General features: G+C 46.2%; 1 protein-coding gene across 1 annotated transcript in view; it reads right to left on the bottom strand.

The window, feature by feature from the left end:
• The window catches only part of SYN2 (synapsin II), a 341,342-nt gene that overhangs the window by 105,126 nt on the left and 222,746 nt on the right, over positions 1-13,470 (bottom strand). The window contains exon 10 of the mRNA XM_063426936.1: positions 4,910-5,012. Coding sequence (XP_063283006.1) covers positions 4,910-5,012 — 103 coding nt within the window. The remainder of the gene's footprint in view (positions 1-4,909; positions 5,013-13,470) is intronic.

Here is a 13,470-nt window from a genome sequence, read left to right as displayed (position 1 = left end):
ACGGGGGAGGGGAAGAGGCACATTCTCCCATGGAATTAACAGGGCAGAAACATTTTTTTAAAAGTCCCAATATGCCCACATATAATTTTTAAAGAGCCATACACCCCAGGGCCATAGTCATGAGGCAGGAGGCTGGCAATCAGGCTCCTCCAAAAGCCAGGGGCAAAGGGCAGTTGGTTACATAAAAACCCAGTGACAAAAGGCAGTTTGTCACAGATAGTATCAGACTAATGACAGTTGCAAGAGAGGAATCAGTCGGGAGCTATTAACCATTTAATTTAGATGCTTTTATGAAGAAGTGGGTTTTTAATGATTTATTGAAGGAGTGGAGACTGGGTGAGCATATAACGGAGGAGGGAAGTGAGTTCCACAGGAACGCTCCAGCCCTCGAGAAGTCTTGAAGGCGAGCATCAGAGGTGGGAGTACAGACAGAATATAGACGTAAGTCTTCAGCAGAGTGGAAGGACCTAGACGGGACATACTTGTTTATTAGGGAGGATAGATAGGTGGGAGCAGCATTATGTAGAGATTTGAAAGCAAGAACCAGATGTTAAATTGAGCCCTATATCTTACAGGAAGCCAATGTAGGAACTGACAGAAAGGGTGAGGCGTGGGAGGTGAGGGCGGACAGGAAGATGAGCCTCGCCACCGTATTCATTATGGACTGTAACGGTGCAAGTTGGGAGCACGTAAGACCACTGAGAAGTGGATTACAGTAGTCAAGGCAAGAAAGGACAGTGGAATGGACCAGCACCGTAGTCGCATCTGGCGTTAAGTAGGGTCGGATGTGCGCAATGTTTTTGAGATGGAAGCGACAGGCTTTGGCGATCGACTGAACATGAGGCATGAAGGAGAGGTCGGAGTCAAAGAGAACACCTAGGCAGCGAGCCTGCATGGTGGAGCTGATGGTAGTACAGTTGACTTAGAGGGAGGGAGACACAGGAGTAGCAACACTTGAGGGAGGAAAGACCAGAATTTCAGTTTTGGTTAAGTTGAGTTTAAGGAAGTGAGTAGCCATCCGGTTAGAAATAGCAAAGAGGCAGTCAGAGACACTAGTCAAGTGGGACGGGGAGAGAGCAAGAGAGAAAGATTTGCGTGTTTTCCGCAGAGAAATTATATTGGAAGGCAAAGGAGATAATGAGTTTACCAAGGGAGGAAGTATAGATAGAGAACAGTAAAGGACCAAGGACTGAACCTTGGGGGACACCAACAGAGAGGAGTTGGGGAGAAGAAACAGAGCCAGAGAAAGAAACACTGACAGAGCGCTGGGAGAGGTAGGAGGCGCACCAGGAGAGAGAGTAATATCTTGTAGACCGATATTGCAGAGAATGAGAAGAAGCTGTTGGTGATCAACAGTGTCAAAAGCTGCAGAAAGGTCAAGGAGAATTAGAATAGAGTAGTGACCACAAGATTTTGCAGGGAGTAGAACATTGTATACTTTGGTCAGTACCATTTCCACAGAGTGCTTAGTGCGGAAACCAGACTGAAGCGGGTCTAGCAGAGAGGTGGACTCAAGGAAGTCTGTCAATCTCGCATACACAACTCTTTCAAAGATCTTGGACACAAAAGGCAGTAGCGAGATAGGACGGTAGTTGGACGGGAGTTAGGGTCAAGGTTGGGCTTCTTTAGAATTGGGGTTACAGTTGCATGTTTGAAGGGCGATGGAAATATGCCAGAGGAGAGAGAGATTAAGAATTTTAGTGAGAGGTAGAGTAAGAGAAGAAGACAGAGTATGGATGAGATGCGAGGGAAATTGATCTAGGGAGCATCTGGTGGGGCGGGAGGACTGGAACAGAGCAGAAACCTCTTCCGCTGTAGCGGGTGTGAATAAACATAGAACAGCAGAGGGAGTGAGGTTAGGGGGAAGTATTGTAAGGGGAAGCAGAAAGATGAGAGATATCTTCTTTAATTGTAGAGATCTTGTCAGTAATGTGAGTTGCAAAGTCTGAGGCGGCCAAGTTAGTAGGTGGTTATGAGCGTATTGAAGTAATTTATACTTTATACTTTTATACTTCAGAGTGGAGAAAGTCACACGCACAGTGAGACTTTTCCCCAACAGCGTTCAGCAGTTCTGGAGCATTTTTGGAGGTATTAAGTCAGCTTGGTGTGCCAAGGTTGTTGATGGGGGCGCTTGCTGCATTTAAATGTAGGAGGTGCCATGATGTCTAGTTGAGAGGAGAGAGTGGAATTGTAGGTTTGAGATAGGTAAAAGGAGAGTTTGGAGATAAGTGGAGAAATGCTTTAGGTCAAGACACTGGAGGTTTCTTTGAGATGGATGTTCAGACAGTAGTGTCAATTGGGTCTTGGGTAGGCCGATGTCAAAAGTCAGCAGATGGTGGTCAGATAGAGGAAAAGGAATATTGGAGAGATTAGAGGCGGTACAGAGATTGGTGAAGACAATATCAAGAATGTTTTTCCGCTGTATAGGTTGCTAAATTGGACCATTGCATGAGGCCAAAGGAGGATGTTACATAAAGTAGACGAAAGGCATCAGTGCAGTTGGGGTTGTTGATTGGGATATTGAAATCCCCAAGTATAGGGGATATAAGGGAAGGAGTGCTAGATTAGAGGAAGTGGGGAAGCCAGGAAGAAAAGTACTCAATGAATAGCCTAGGATGACCGGGGGGGAGGGGGGAAGGGGGTAGATGATTGCAATTCTTAAAGGAGTGGGTTTAAATAGACAGAGAGTGTGAACTTCAAAGGAAGTAAAGGATAGGGCAGGGGAGATTGGTTGAAAGGTACATTGAGCGGAGAGAAGGATGTCTACACCACCTCCTTTACAGTTGAGTCTGGGAGTGTGAGATAATTGTAGCCCACTAAAACATAAAGAGGCAGGAGTAGCGCTATCAGAGGGGGACAGCCAGGTCTCTGTAAGTGCAAGTCGTGTGAGTGATTTTGAGATGAAAAAGTCGTGTATGGCTGTTGATTTTAAATTACTGCAGACGGAGCGGGCGTTCCAGAGTGCACACTGAAGGTTGGTAAAAGAGGGTAAAGGGCAGGGCATTGTGATGAGGTTTGTGGGATTTCTAGTTTTCTTAGTGTTTGTAAAGAAGGTGAAGGGTCCTGGATTGGGAGAGACATCCCCAGCTGCTAGAAGCAGAAGGAGAGAAAGTGACAGGAGGTGTGAATGGGTTTTGTATGCATGGGGTCTAGGAAGATTTTATGAAGTATATGGGTTTTTATGAAGTATATGGGGTTTATGAAGAAACATTTTGAATGGCAAACTGGCACATGCCACTAGTTAGAATACATTCAACTATTTGTTTCACTGATTAATCTGATGATAAAAGAAGGGCTGATCTTGCTCCAGATGACATTACAATGGAAGATCCTCTTATTCATTTTTCTGTCCCTGGGACTATTCCCACACTTCTTTTTAGCATTAATGTTTTATGTGTCAAATTATTTTGAAAGATTTTGTGGTCATTATCATTATTTTAGGACACTAAATATGCTTAGTGTCACCTCTAGATTTCCAAAAACCTTTGAGGACAAACTATGACAGACAAATTGAAATCTGTCAATGAGCCATTTATTACGCAGTGTTGCCCTCCATCATTCTCTGTCTGATGGCTTTTAGAATAACTAACAAAAACAAAAACCCACCGCCATAGTAATGTCTCCCACTCAAGTAAATCCAGGAAAATAAACAAAAACTAAATATATTGAAAAAAACTGTAAAAAAGAAAATCCAAAAAGCTGACACCAACAGGTATAACTGCCATGCCGAATTTGTATGTAAATCATTAGCTCACAGGAATCTAAGAAAAGGTGTCAAATTAATTTGTTTTGGAGGGCTAAATTATCCACTGAAATTGGTGTGGAGGGCCGGATACATAAAATGTATATATACACATGCGCAAACAAGACAAAAAGTGAGCACAAAGAACACTTTCACACCAGGGATTAATTTTTCAATTTAACATATATCTGGCAATAGATAAAAAGTTAAATGGCATTACAGGTGGGGGGATGTTATGTGACGGGGGCGTTAGATGACAACATTAAGTGGATATATCAGTGTGAGGGGGTTAAGTGACAGGGGGATGTTATAGGGTGTGGTGGGTTAGAAAAGTGGGTATGTGTCTGGTATTGATACCGGAGAAACTGACGGAAGCCAAGCACAGAGAAGTGGACACAGGTTTCTTCAGGAAGGAAGAGATTCTTTATTCGATTCACCGACCGGGGCTCAGAGGGACTAATGTCACCAAAATACAACAAGATCTGAGCCCAGAACTGACTGTGTAAATGCATAATATAGACATATAGCTCCTCCTATAGTTAACTCTACCCACATTTACTCTTTACACAATCAGCTGAACAAACCCTAACTTCCCTTACCTGTTAGACCACATGGCTCACCCAGAACAATGGAGGAGGGGAAGTGTTTTCAGTTTCTGCATTCCTGCATTTGCTCAATACAGTGTTGATTGTATCTTAGCTACGTGTAACTGACTAACTGATACACCAACATTTACACATATGCCACATGGCAATCTTGTCCTAGTAAATTTATTTTTACTGAGATTCCACCACAGTATGGGGAAGGTATGTGACTATGTATCAATTAGGTGACAGCATTAGTGAGAGCGAGTGGATCCAGGTACCTGCAGTAGGTCCATCTGCAATTTGTTGTATGCCAAATTGGTGGGCTCCATGGGCTCTATGTTTGGCAGCCTTGATCTTAGACATTTAAAGCACCCTTAAATATGTATCAGGCACATTTTTTAATTATCTTAATTAGTCATGATAAATCTCAGCTGAAAGCTTTGAGAAAAATTTGAGGTAAACTAGAAAGCCAATATGGACACAGACAAAGAATATATACCAAAACAAAAGCATTTACAATCACTAACTAAACAGATGAAACATATGATGATACATACAATAAAATAAGATTCTCTCTTACCTCAATGACATAGTCCTTTCCGTCCTTTCCATGTACAATTTTAACTCCACAGACATCTAAACCTCCAAAGATTTCTGAACAAGCATCAACCCAGAATTTATACCTGAAGAAATTAAGCAAATACTTTAAATGTACTACATTCATAAAATAAGATTGCATTCAAAGTTATTTTATTGAACAGTAATAACTCAATACAAAGTTGCTAATCCCAAGACAACGATAGAGAATGAACGGCAAATAAGATTTTTTGGCAGAGTACCAGTGCACTATAAAAAAATCTTGTAACTTCCCGCACATGTTCAAAGGTGACATCGGGATTGTCAAAACTATTGCTGCCCAGTGCTTACTTACTAATAACAAGCTTATATGAAAGCCCTTAACAAGGCTTCGGGGTAAATAACAACTCATTGTATTAAGCATTCCAATATCCTTCCAAGCTCATGAGGAATGTTTCACAGGTCTATAATACACACCTTCACAGGTCTATGATAGACACCTTCACAGGTCTATGATACACACCTATGTGTTTAGTTGTAGCTTTAAATTGTCTCTGTTGTATAAAATATAAATGCACATTTCTTAATAAATTGATTTTTACACCCCTGTAGAAAATGTTGTTGGTAATCAATACTTCTTGACCTTTTGTTTCATGAAAAGGTATAAAAGCAAGATGTTTCAGGCAGCAAATACAAATTTATTAAGAACAAGAGCAAACATTGTGTCAATGGAGAAGCCACTTTATTCCAACAAGTACTCCAGAATTCATGGTTAATTTTACTCCTGCTGCCAATAGATTCTCCATTTGTAGGCTCCTTCGTCCAACATTATTGAACCTTTCGGGTTTGTCTAATAACTTTCTCAAGGTTGTGACACGTTTTAACACAGACATGTTGACCTTGAGAAATATTTAGCTATTGAACATGCACACTCAGGATTTGAGCAGACTATGCCAGGAACATGTTGTGGAAGGGCACATTACTGTTGGATTTAGAGCCTGACAAGCAGAGGGGCACTTTAGGAGACCCATAAGTCTTTCCTGGGACATCAGTTCCCACAGTATGACATGTGCAATAGGGTTATATGATGCTGCAGTATTTAACCCCCTATTTCTATAGAGTCCTTTCGTGGTTTATCTTACTCTTTAGAGCATTTGTTCCGATTTGGGCACTTTGTTTCTGACCCATCGTGTCTGACTTCCGATTCTGGCCAAGTCTGACTGAGCTTCTGACTCAGGCTACTTTTTAGTGTTCAAGTATCTCAGACTTCCAGAACCTTTGCTTGTTTAAGACTATGCATTTCAATTTGGGGATTTTTTTTAAAAAAAATGTCTTCTTACTTGAGGTTTTCCATTAAACTCCAAGCTATTATAAGGACTAGTAGTATGTGTCACTGTCCTAGGACTGTTGTCTTTTCTTTTATTGGCTTTTGACCTATGGTTAGTAATAAATATCAGATAGGAGCATTACAGGACCCCAATGTGTTCCATGTAAGATGTTGAGTGATACCGTATTAAAAAAGAACCATCACTTCTACATTACTGCGAGGGAAGTATTAAACACACGTACATCTGGTACAATTGCAGGTGATTGGCACCACCATTCTAAGATGCTGTGTGCAATGCACCCTGGGAGTCAGGACCACTTTGAATTCCCATTTGATGCCTGACTGTGCCAGAACGTCCACACAGCTGACAGCAGGTCCTAAGTGCAGCTCGCTCTTAATGCAGAACACATTTGTTGCAGAGATCCATGTATAATTAAATTCATATTAGAAATAAGAACTAATGCCTCAAAAAAGCATGAGTATTGCTACAGTTACACTCTATAGTTCTTGATAAAGTTTTAGTATGATATGCAAAATGTATAGATTTTTGTAGATATTTCAGTTGTTATTGTTGACGGAGTTGGGATGTTATTTATAGTTCCAGGTGACTATCACTGTTAAGAAACATTCTTATTCTCTTTTAACAGTCTTCGTGATGTTTTTAAAACCCCATGGGTAGTTTTTTTTTTTAAAGTTGGATCATTGAAAGTTTTGCATTGCACGAATCTAAACTGAAAGTGTTGACCCAAAATTATTGAATGACAAAGTCATCCTCGAGTAAAATCCAACATTAAATATTGTGCTAGAAAACAGCAAGCAAATGTTAATGAAAAGCTACACTGACCTGAACTCTTCTTCTGTCTCTATAAATACTGACAAAAAGTTGCATCAATTTCCCACAATGCATGGTAGCTTTACTATCCTTCTTTTTCATAGACAGGCAATGATGTCAGTATGAGTAGCATTGTTGGAGGATCACGATAACTGCTGCACATAGTCCTGATTGGACTGAATAACAGAATCTTTTTGAAGAAAACACAGTTATACCTCCTATGTGTCATGTTTCAGGTGGAGGTGGTGCCGAAGTGAAACTTACAAAAAGGGAGCAGGACTGCCCAAAGCGTTGGAAGGTCAGCCTGATTTGAATGCATGTCAGACTGCCTGCCAATCATGTCAGCAGGCCAACTAAGGGCAGACTAGGAAACAGCGCTGTTTCAGCATCCTGAGCTTGACACAAACATGTCTAATGCTGTGCTCGCTCTACGCTTTCTAGGCACAGTTTCCTGGTGCCCTCACTCGTCCACTTTTCTCCTTCCTTTCTTACTAGCAGGCAGAAGCTCAAGTTATGCACTCTGGGACAGAGAAAAATATGTTAATTCAGCCCTGCCTCTAGTAACTTTCAATCTGACAGCCACCAGAGTCATTTCTACAGAAATAGCACAGAAACCATCTAATTGATGAAGCGAAGTGTCTTGCTAAATATGCTAGCTTCCCAATGCAATTGGAATGTAGCCCATGGAGCAGCGTAGCTAAGGGGAGTGGGCCTTGACATTGCCAGGAGACAGGCATCTAAGGGTCAGTGGTTAGGGATTGGTCTAAGGAGTGGGGTGGAGTTATAAGGGGAGTATAAGTAGTGGCCATTTTAGATCTAAGGATCACTTTAATCTAAAGTTGCACTTACCTGTTTTTGTGGCAGGATTTGTGTGAGCTTTTTTCTTTTGTCTCCTCTGCAGGATGTCAGCAAGATGGAAGATTGGCTGGAAGGAGTCCGGGCTGCTGTGCAGGAGAGGGGTGTCGAGTGGCTGAGGGATCGTCTTGGAGATGCTCTGCCATCCGGATCAGGAAGCTCCCAGGGTCAGAGGCCAGTCAGGAGGACGATGCCCCTGCAGAAGTTGAGCCGCAGCGCAGTTCTGGGTTCCCGGCATCCGAGGAGCCCTTCTGGAGGTTGTCAGGGCGGTGGTGAGGCTGCTGACGGGAAGGCCGCAAGTGGAGGAGGTTGCAGGAGGCGTCGCAGTGTGGCCGCACGAACACGCCGTCAGGCGAGGCTGGATCTAGAGGCTGCTGGTTCGGGAACCAAATCTGACACTGCCAAACGTTCTGGTAGCGAACGTGGAGGTAAGAGTACCATCGAACGGGCTGAAACTGCAGAACGTTCAGGTGATGAACGTGGAGGTAGGAGATCTGGCGAATGGGCGGAAACTGCTGAATGTTCGGGAGACGAACGTAGAGGTAATGCTACTGCCGACCGTTAGTTTCCAGAGTGGGGAGGTAAAAATACTGCTGAATGTTCAGGAGTTGGATGGGGAAGTAGCCATACTGCCGGACGTTCGGCTGTCGAACGGGGAGGCAGAACAACTACCGAACGTTCGGTTCTTGTGTCCTATTTTGCAGGAAAAGAAGGAGAAGTGGCTGCTAGTGACAGGAGTTCCAGAAAGGAGCCATTGCAGGCACGTGCCAGAGGAAGAAGGAGGAGCGGTGCGGTAGGCTTGGCAGCAGGTCCTGGGAACGCTGGAAATGCTGTTGGTGGAGCGGGGACAGCTGCTGCGCATCGCCCAGGTGAGCCACCCTCTGACACTACTGCCCCTTCAGTTGCTGGCCCACGGGTCACCTCGGGGGTGGGTCCCGGTGTTGGCATGGTTGGTGAAGACAGGGTGGCAGGTGGCAGGCAGGGGACTGCTAGGGCACGGAGCGGACCGGATGGTTTTAACGCTACAAGACGCCATAGAGTGTCCCCAGTCAGCGTGCGGGAGCGCAGTGCTTCTCCAGGGTCTCACATACGACAGGGCCGGGGACGACGACAGACTGGTCAGGTAGTATGGGACGGATCAGAGGGGAGCACCAGCGAGGAACAGCGCAGGAGGTCGGCACCCTTCAATGGGATAGCGTGCAAGGCTCTAGCAAAGGGAGCGCAGGGTGCTAGGAGACATCGGAGGGGGACGGATGTAGACGAAAGGGACCCCTGCGGGGTTGACCACACCCGGGGGCAGCGTAGGGTGTCCCCTGTCAGGTCAAGGGGATGGAGGCAGTGGGACGATAGTTACATGAGCGGGAGTTACCCGGAGGGAATGCGGGCTGCTGTGCAGGCTCTGGGCCCTCGAGGGCGGACGGCTAGCGGGGAGATGGGTTACAGTTCCCAGGATGAGAGGGTACAGGGCAGGGTTTCCACGTCCAGCCTACCCAGGATGTCTTATCCTTGCAGGTCTCGAAGACGGTCACCCTCCAGGAGGGAGCGATCCCGCGCGTTGAGGACATCAGGACGGTCGCCGGCAGGCAAGGCGGACCCGGTTGCAGGACAGGAGTCGTCAAGGTCACCCGTGGATCAGGTAAGACCCAGCGCCATGGGAATACGGCCCGGAGCAGTGGACCGCTTGGGGCAGGACTTCTACAGTCGGACGGCAACCCCACAGCCTTCGGCGGCAAGGGGTGCGGAAGGTGAGACACTGTTGTTGCAACAGTCGGGGGAGCTTTTAGATGGAATCAGGCAGTTAATTGATTCTTGGGGTGTGGGAAAAAGGAGGGACAAGGATTGCAGCCAGGTTTGGGCTCCGCTGGGGGAGGGCTCTGGGTCTATTCCAGTGGTGGTTTCGGGGGCCGGGGCAGCACAGTTGGGGATGGGGGCGCCCCCCACGGTAGAGGTGCCCGGATTGGCGAGTGAGAGGAAAAATTTGCTTGGGGGTGTCCCGGAGGCCGCTGACAGAACGTGCATGTTTCTTTTGCGGGCCCGTTTGGCTGTCATCTCAAGGTTGAGGTGAAGGAGAGGATCTGCAAAGGGGAGTTCGTGCAGCTCAAAGGGGAGTGTAGGCTGCCGCAGGACAGTTGCTGGCTATGCGGCAGGCAGTGGCGGAGGTGCGGGGAGCTAAGAAGGTCACGCTCCGGGCACTTCAGTCACTGCTGGGTCAGCTAAACTTCGCCTGCCGGGTGAGTCCAGTTGGGAGGGTCTTTAACGGGTTCCTAGCCAGGGCGACGGGGGGGTGGTGTTCCCGCACCACCTTATTCGGGTCTCAGTGGCTATGAAGGCCGATCTGGACATCTGGGGGGAATTCTTGCGGGACTTTAACGGGAAAGTGTTCTTCCCAGAGCCGGACGCTTCTTCACAGGAGTTGGAGAGCTGTTCACGGACGCTTCGGGTAGTGTCGGTTTTCAGGGCTTACTTCTCGGGTCAATGGTGTGCGGGGATTTGGCCAGAGGCATAGAAGGTCAGACCGCTGATACGCAACTTGGCGTTCCTGGAGTTGTTCCCGTTAGTCATAGCGCTGTCACTATGGGGTCCACAGTTGAGGGATAAACAGGTTGTATTCTTTTCGGACAATATGGCAGTAGTTGACCTGGTGAACGGGCTGTCAGCGTCCCCAACTTCGGTGGTACGGCTTCTTCGCCGTTTTGTCTTGTTCTGTATGCGTTTTAATATTGTTTTTCGGGCGTGCCACGTGCCCGGACTGTTGAATGTTATTGCTGATGCAGTATCTCGTTCGCAGTGGGAGAGATTCCGGCAGGCGGCACCTGATGCGCGGGAGGAAGGGATGTCTTGCCCGGACGAGATGTGGCGGCTCAGGATCATGCTTGGCGGACTGATCAGGGACTCACTGGCACCGGCTACCTGGACGGCATACAGTAAGGTGTGGGGGGAATGGGACGAGCTAGTGCAACAGACGGGGGTCAGCTCTCAAGGGAGGCCCGGTTGGACACGCTGTTGTGGCTCGTGCGAAGGTCGGTCACCACAGGGGCTTCGGCCGCGGTAGTAGGGCGTAAGCTGGCAGCGCTAGCTTTCTTGTTCATGTTTAATGGTTGGGAGGATGCCACTAAACATTTTCTGGTGAGGCAGGCGCTGAAAGGTTTCAGGAGGGGTAAAGTGTCAGTGGATTCCAGGAGGCAAGTGTCGTTTGAGTTGCTTCAACGGGTGGTCAGGGTGCTGCCCGTGGTGTGTTTTCTGGGATACAAAGTTAAGCTGTTTTCCGTGGTTTTTAGTTTCGCATTTTTGGGGGCATTTCGGGTCAGCGAGCTGGTCAGCAGCAATCGCCAAGGGGCCGGGGGGCTTCAGGCAGTGGATGTGGAAGTGTGGAGTAACAAGGTAGTGATCAACCTGAGGCGGTCCAAAACAGATATAATGGGGAAGGGAATGTTGGTTACATTGTGGGAACTCCCGGGTGGGAGGACGTGTCCGGTTAAGTGCGCAACAGCCTTCCAGGAGGTACAGGCGACGGCCAGGGGTTCATATTTTACGCACGAGGACGGCTCTTCACTGTTGAAGTTCCAGTTCCTCAGGGTTTTTCGGAAGGCGTTGGCAAAGTTGGGAGTGGACCCAGGCCAATTCGGGACTCATTCCTTTCGGATTGGCGTTGCTACGGAAGCAGCAAGACTGGGATTGGGTGATGATCAGGTAAAAAGGATGGGAGCCGCTGAGGTTCAGGTCTTACATCAGGCCAGACAAGTTGGTATAAGGCCTATGGGCGGTTGAGGGGGAGTTATTGTTTCAAGGTTGTGTTGTGGTTGTCTATGTTTGCCTTATGTCTTGCAGGTTGGATGGCATGGGTGGTCGGCCACTCATACATATACTGGGCTCATCGGAGAGCTGCAGTTTGACATTGTGGTCTACAGCTGGGCTTTCCTAGTTCCGTGGTGCAGCTTCGGTGGTTTGGATACCGGGGTTGGGGTTGGAATGCTATCTGTGCGGATATGTTTCATAAAATTCTGTTGGGTCAGGTTCCGGACATAATGGTGCTCCACGCAGGGGGCAACGATGTAGGGTAGTTACCTCAAAAGGTATTGATTGAGTGTATGAAGAGGGATGTGGACAAATTAAGGGAGTTAGTGCCAGGGGTTATGGTAGTGTGGTCGGAAATAGTTCCGAGGTTTTACTGGCGACACGCGCGGAATCCCTCTGCGGTGACGAAAATTTAGGGTAAGGTTAATAAAGTTATGGCAGCGTATGTGAAGCGGTTGGGGGGCGGTTGTAATTAGGCACAGGGAGTTGAAAGACATGCTTCCAGGTTATTTTAGGCGAGATGGGGTTCATCTCTCCGAAGTGGGTCTGGATTTTCTATTGCTGGGTTTCCAGGAGGGCCTCCCTAGGGCAATCTTTTCCCTGGGGGGGGGGGATGTCGCTCAAAGAGTGAGATGGGGAAAAGTTTGGAGTTCAGGGCTAATAGGTAGGCCTTTGGACTGGTTTGGTAGGTTTGAGCTCGTAGGTAGCTCCGAACCGGGGTGTGTAGGGGTGTCTCGGTATGCCCCTACACTTGTGGTGCCCTTTGGTGGCAATGGATGGTGCACTTTGGTGGCAATGGTCATGTTTCAATGTTAAGTTAAATGTTACAATGTTTGGGTATTATGTTATGTGGGGGTGGGTCATTGTCAAGGGGTTAAATTGTAAACTTCTGGATGGTAATTATGCAGGCCAACGTTGGCCTGCTGTTGACAATGACCTTTATAATTTATGTTAATAATCAATAAAAGCTGTGATATAATTTTGCCAAAAACCCAGGTGTCAGTGTTTTATTGAAATGGGTATTGGTGTTTTTTTTTTGCATATGCCGACAAGGCGACGGTGCATATGTCAAGCATTGCATAGGCTCAGATTATTGATCTTAATGATTTCAGCAGTGTGGGAAGGCAAATAATTTTTATATCTTTCACAAAGAGGTTAGCCACGCACCTACAGTGTTAACAGGGCACATTTTGTATTCCTAATGCTATAGTGTTCCTTAAATGTAGAAATCTACACTTCTTTTTCCTGAAACTGGGTGTCTCCTTTTTGGCTCTCTGTCAATTATTGTTATAAACTTGTCATTTGTACCTGGAAGTCAGCAGAGGGCTATTCAAAAACTGTGTGATATAACCATATGATATGGGTGTTAACTGTATTATTAGTTTAGTTAAGGAATTATAGTTTCAACGCAAATTAAGGAAATGTTCTGTTTAGTAAAACGTTATAATATTTAATCTGCTGGATAAATGAATTCAAATTAGGTGTTCACATACATAGTTTATTTGAATAACCATCCCTTCATCTCTGTGCCTAGATACACATCCCCCTTTCTCAGCTTTATTGCAAGCCTATCTGACCCTCACATTTCTTTATTCAACAGCCTCATTTCCAAACTAACTACTCATTAATACATTTATAGATTGTCTGCCACACCCAAATTTTAGATAAGAAAAAAAAAACAACAGGTGTACACATTGCCTCTTATGAGTACACTCCTGCACTTTCTTAACCCATAAAACTTAATATTTACCCTACC

The sequence above is a fragment of the Pelobates fuscus genome, chromosome 7 (genome assembly GCF_036172605.1).
Source record: "Pelobates fuscus isolate aPelFus1 chromosome 7, aPelFus1.pri, whole genome shotgun sequence".
Lineage (NCBI taxonomy): Eukaryota > Metazoa > Chordata > Amphibia > Anura > Pelobatidae > Pelobates > Pelobates fuscus.
Note: the sequence above shows the minus strand (reverse complement) of the source record. Positions and strands in the feature narration are given on the sequence as shown.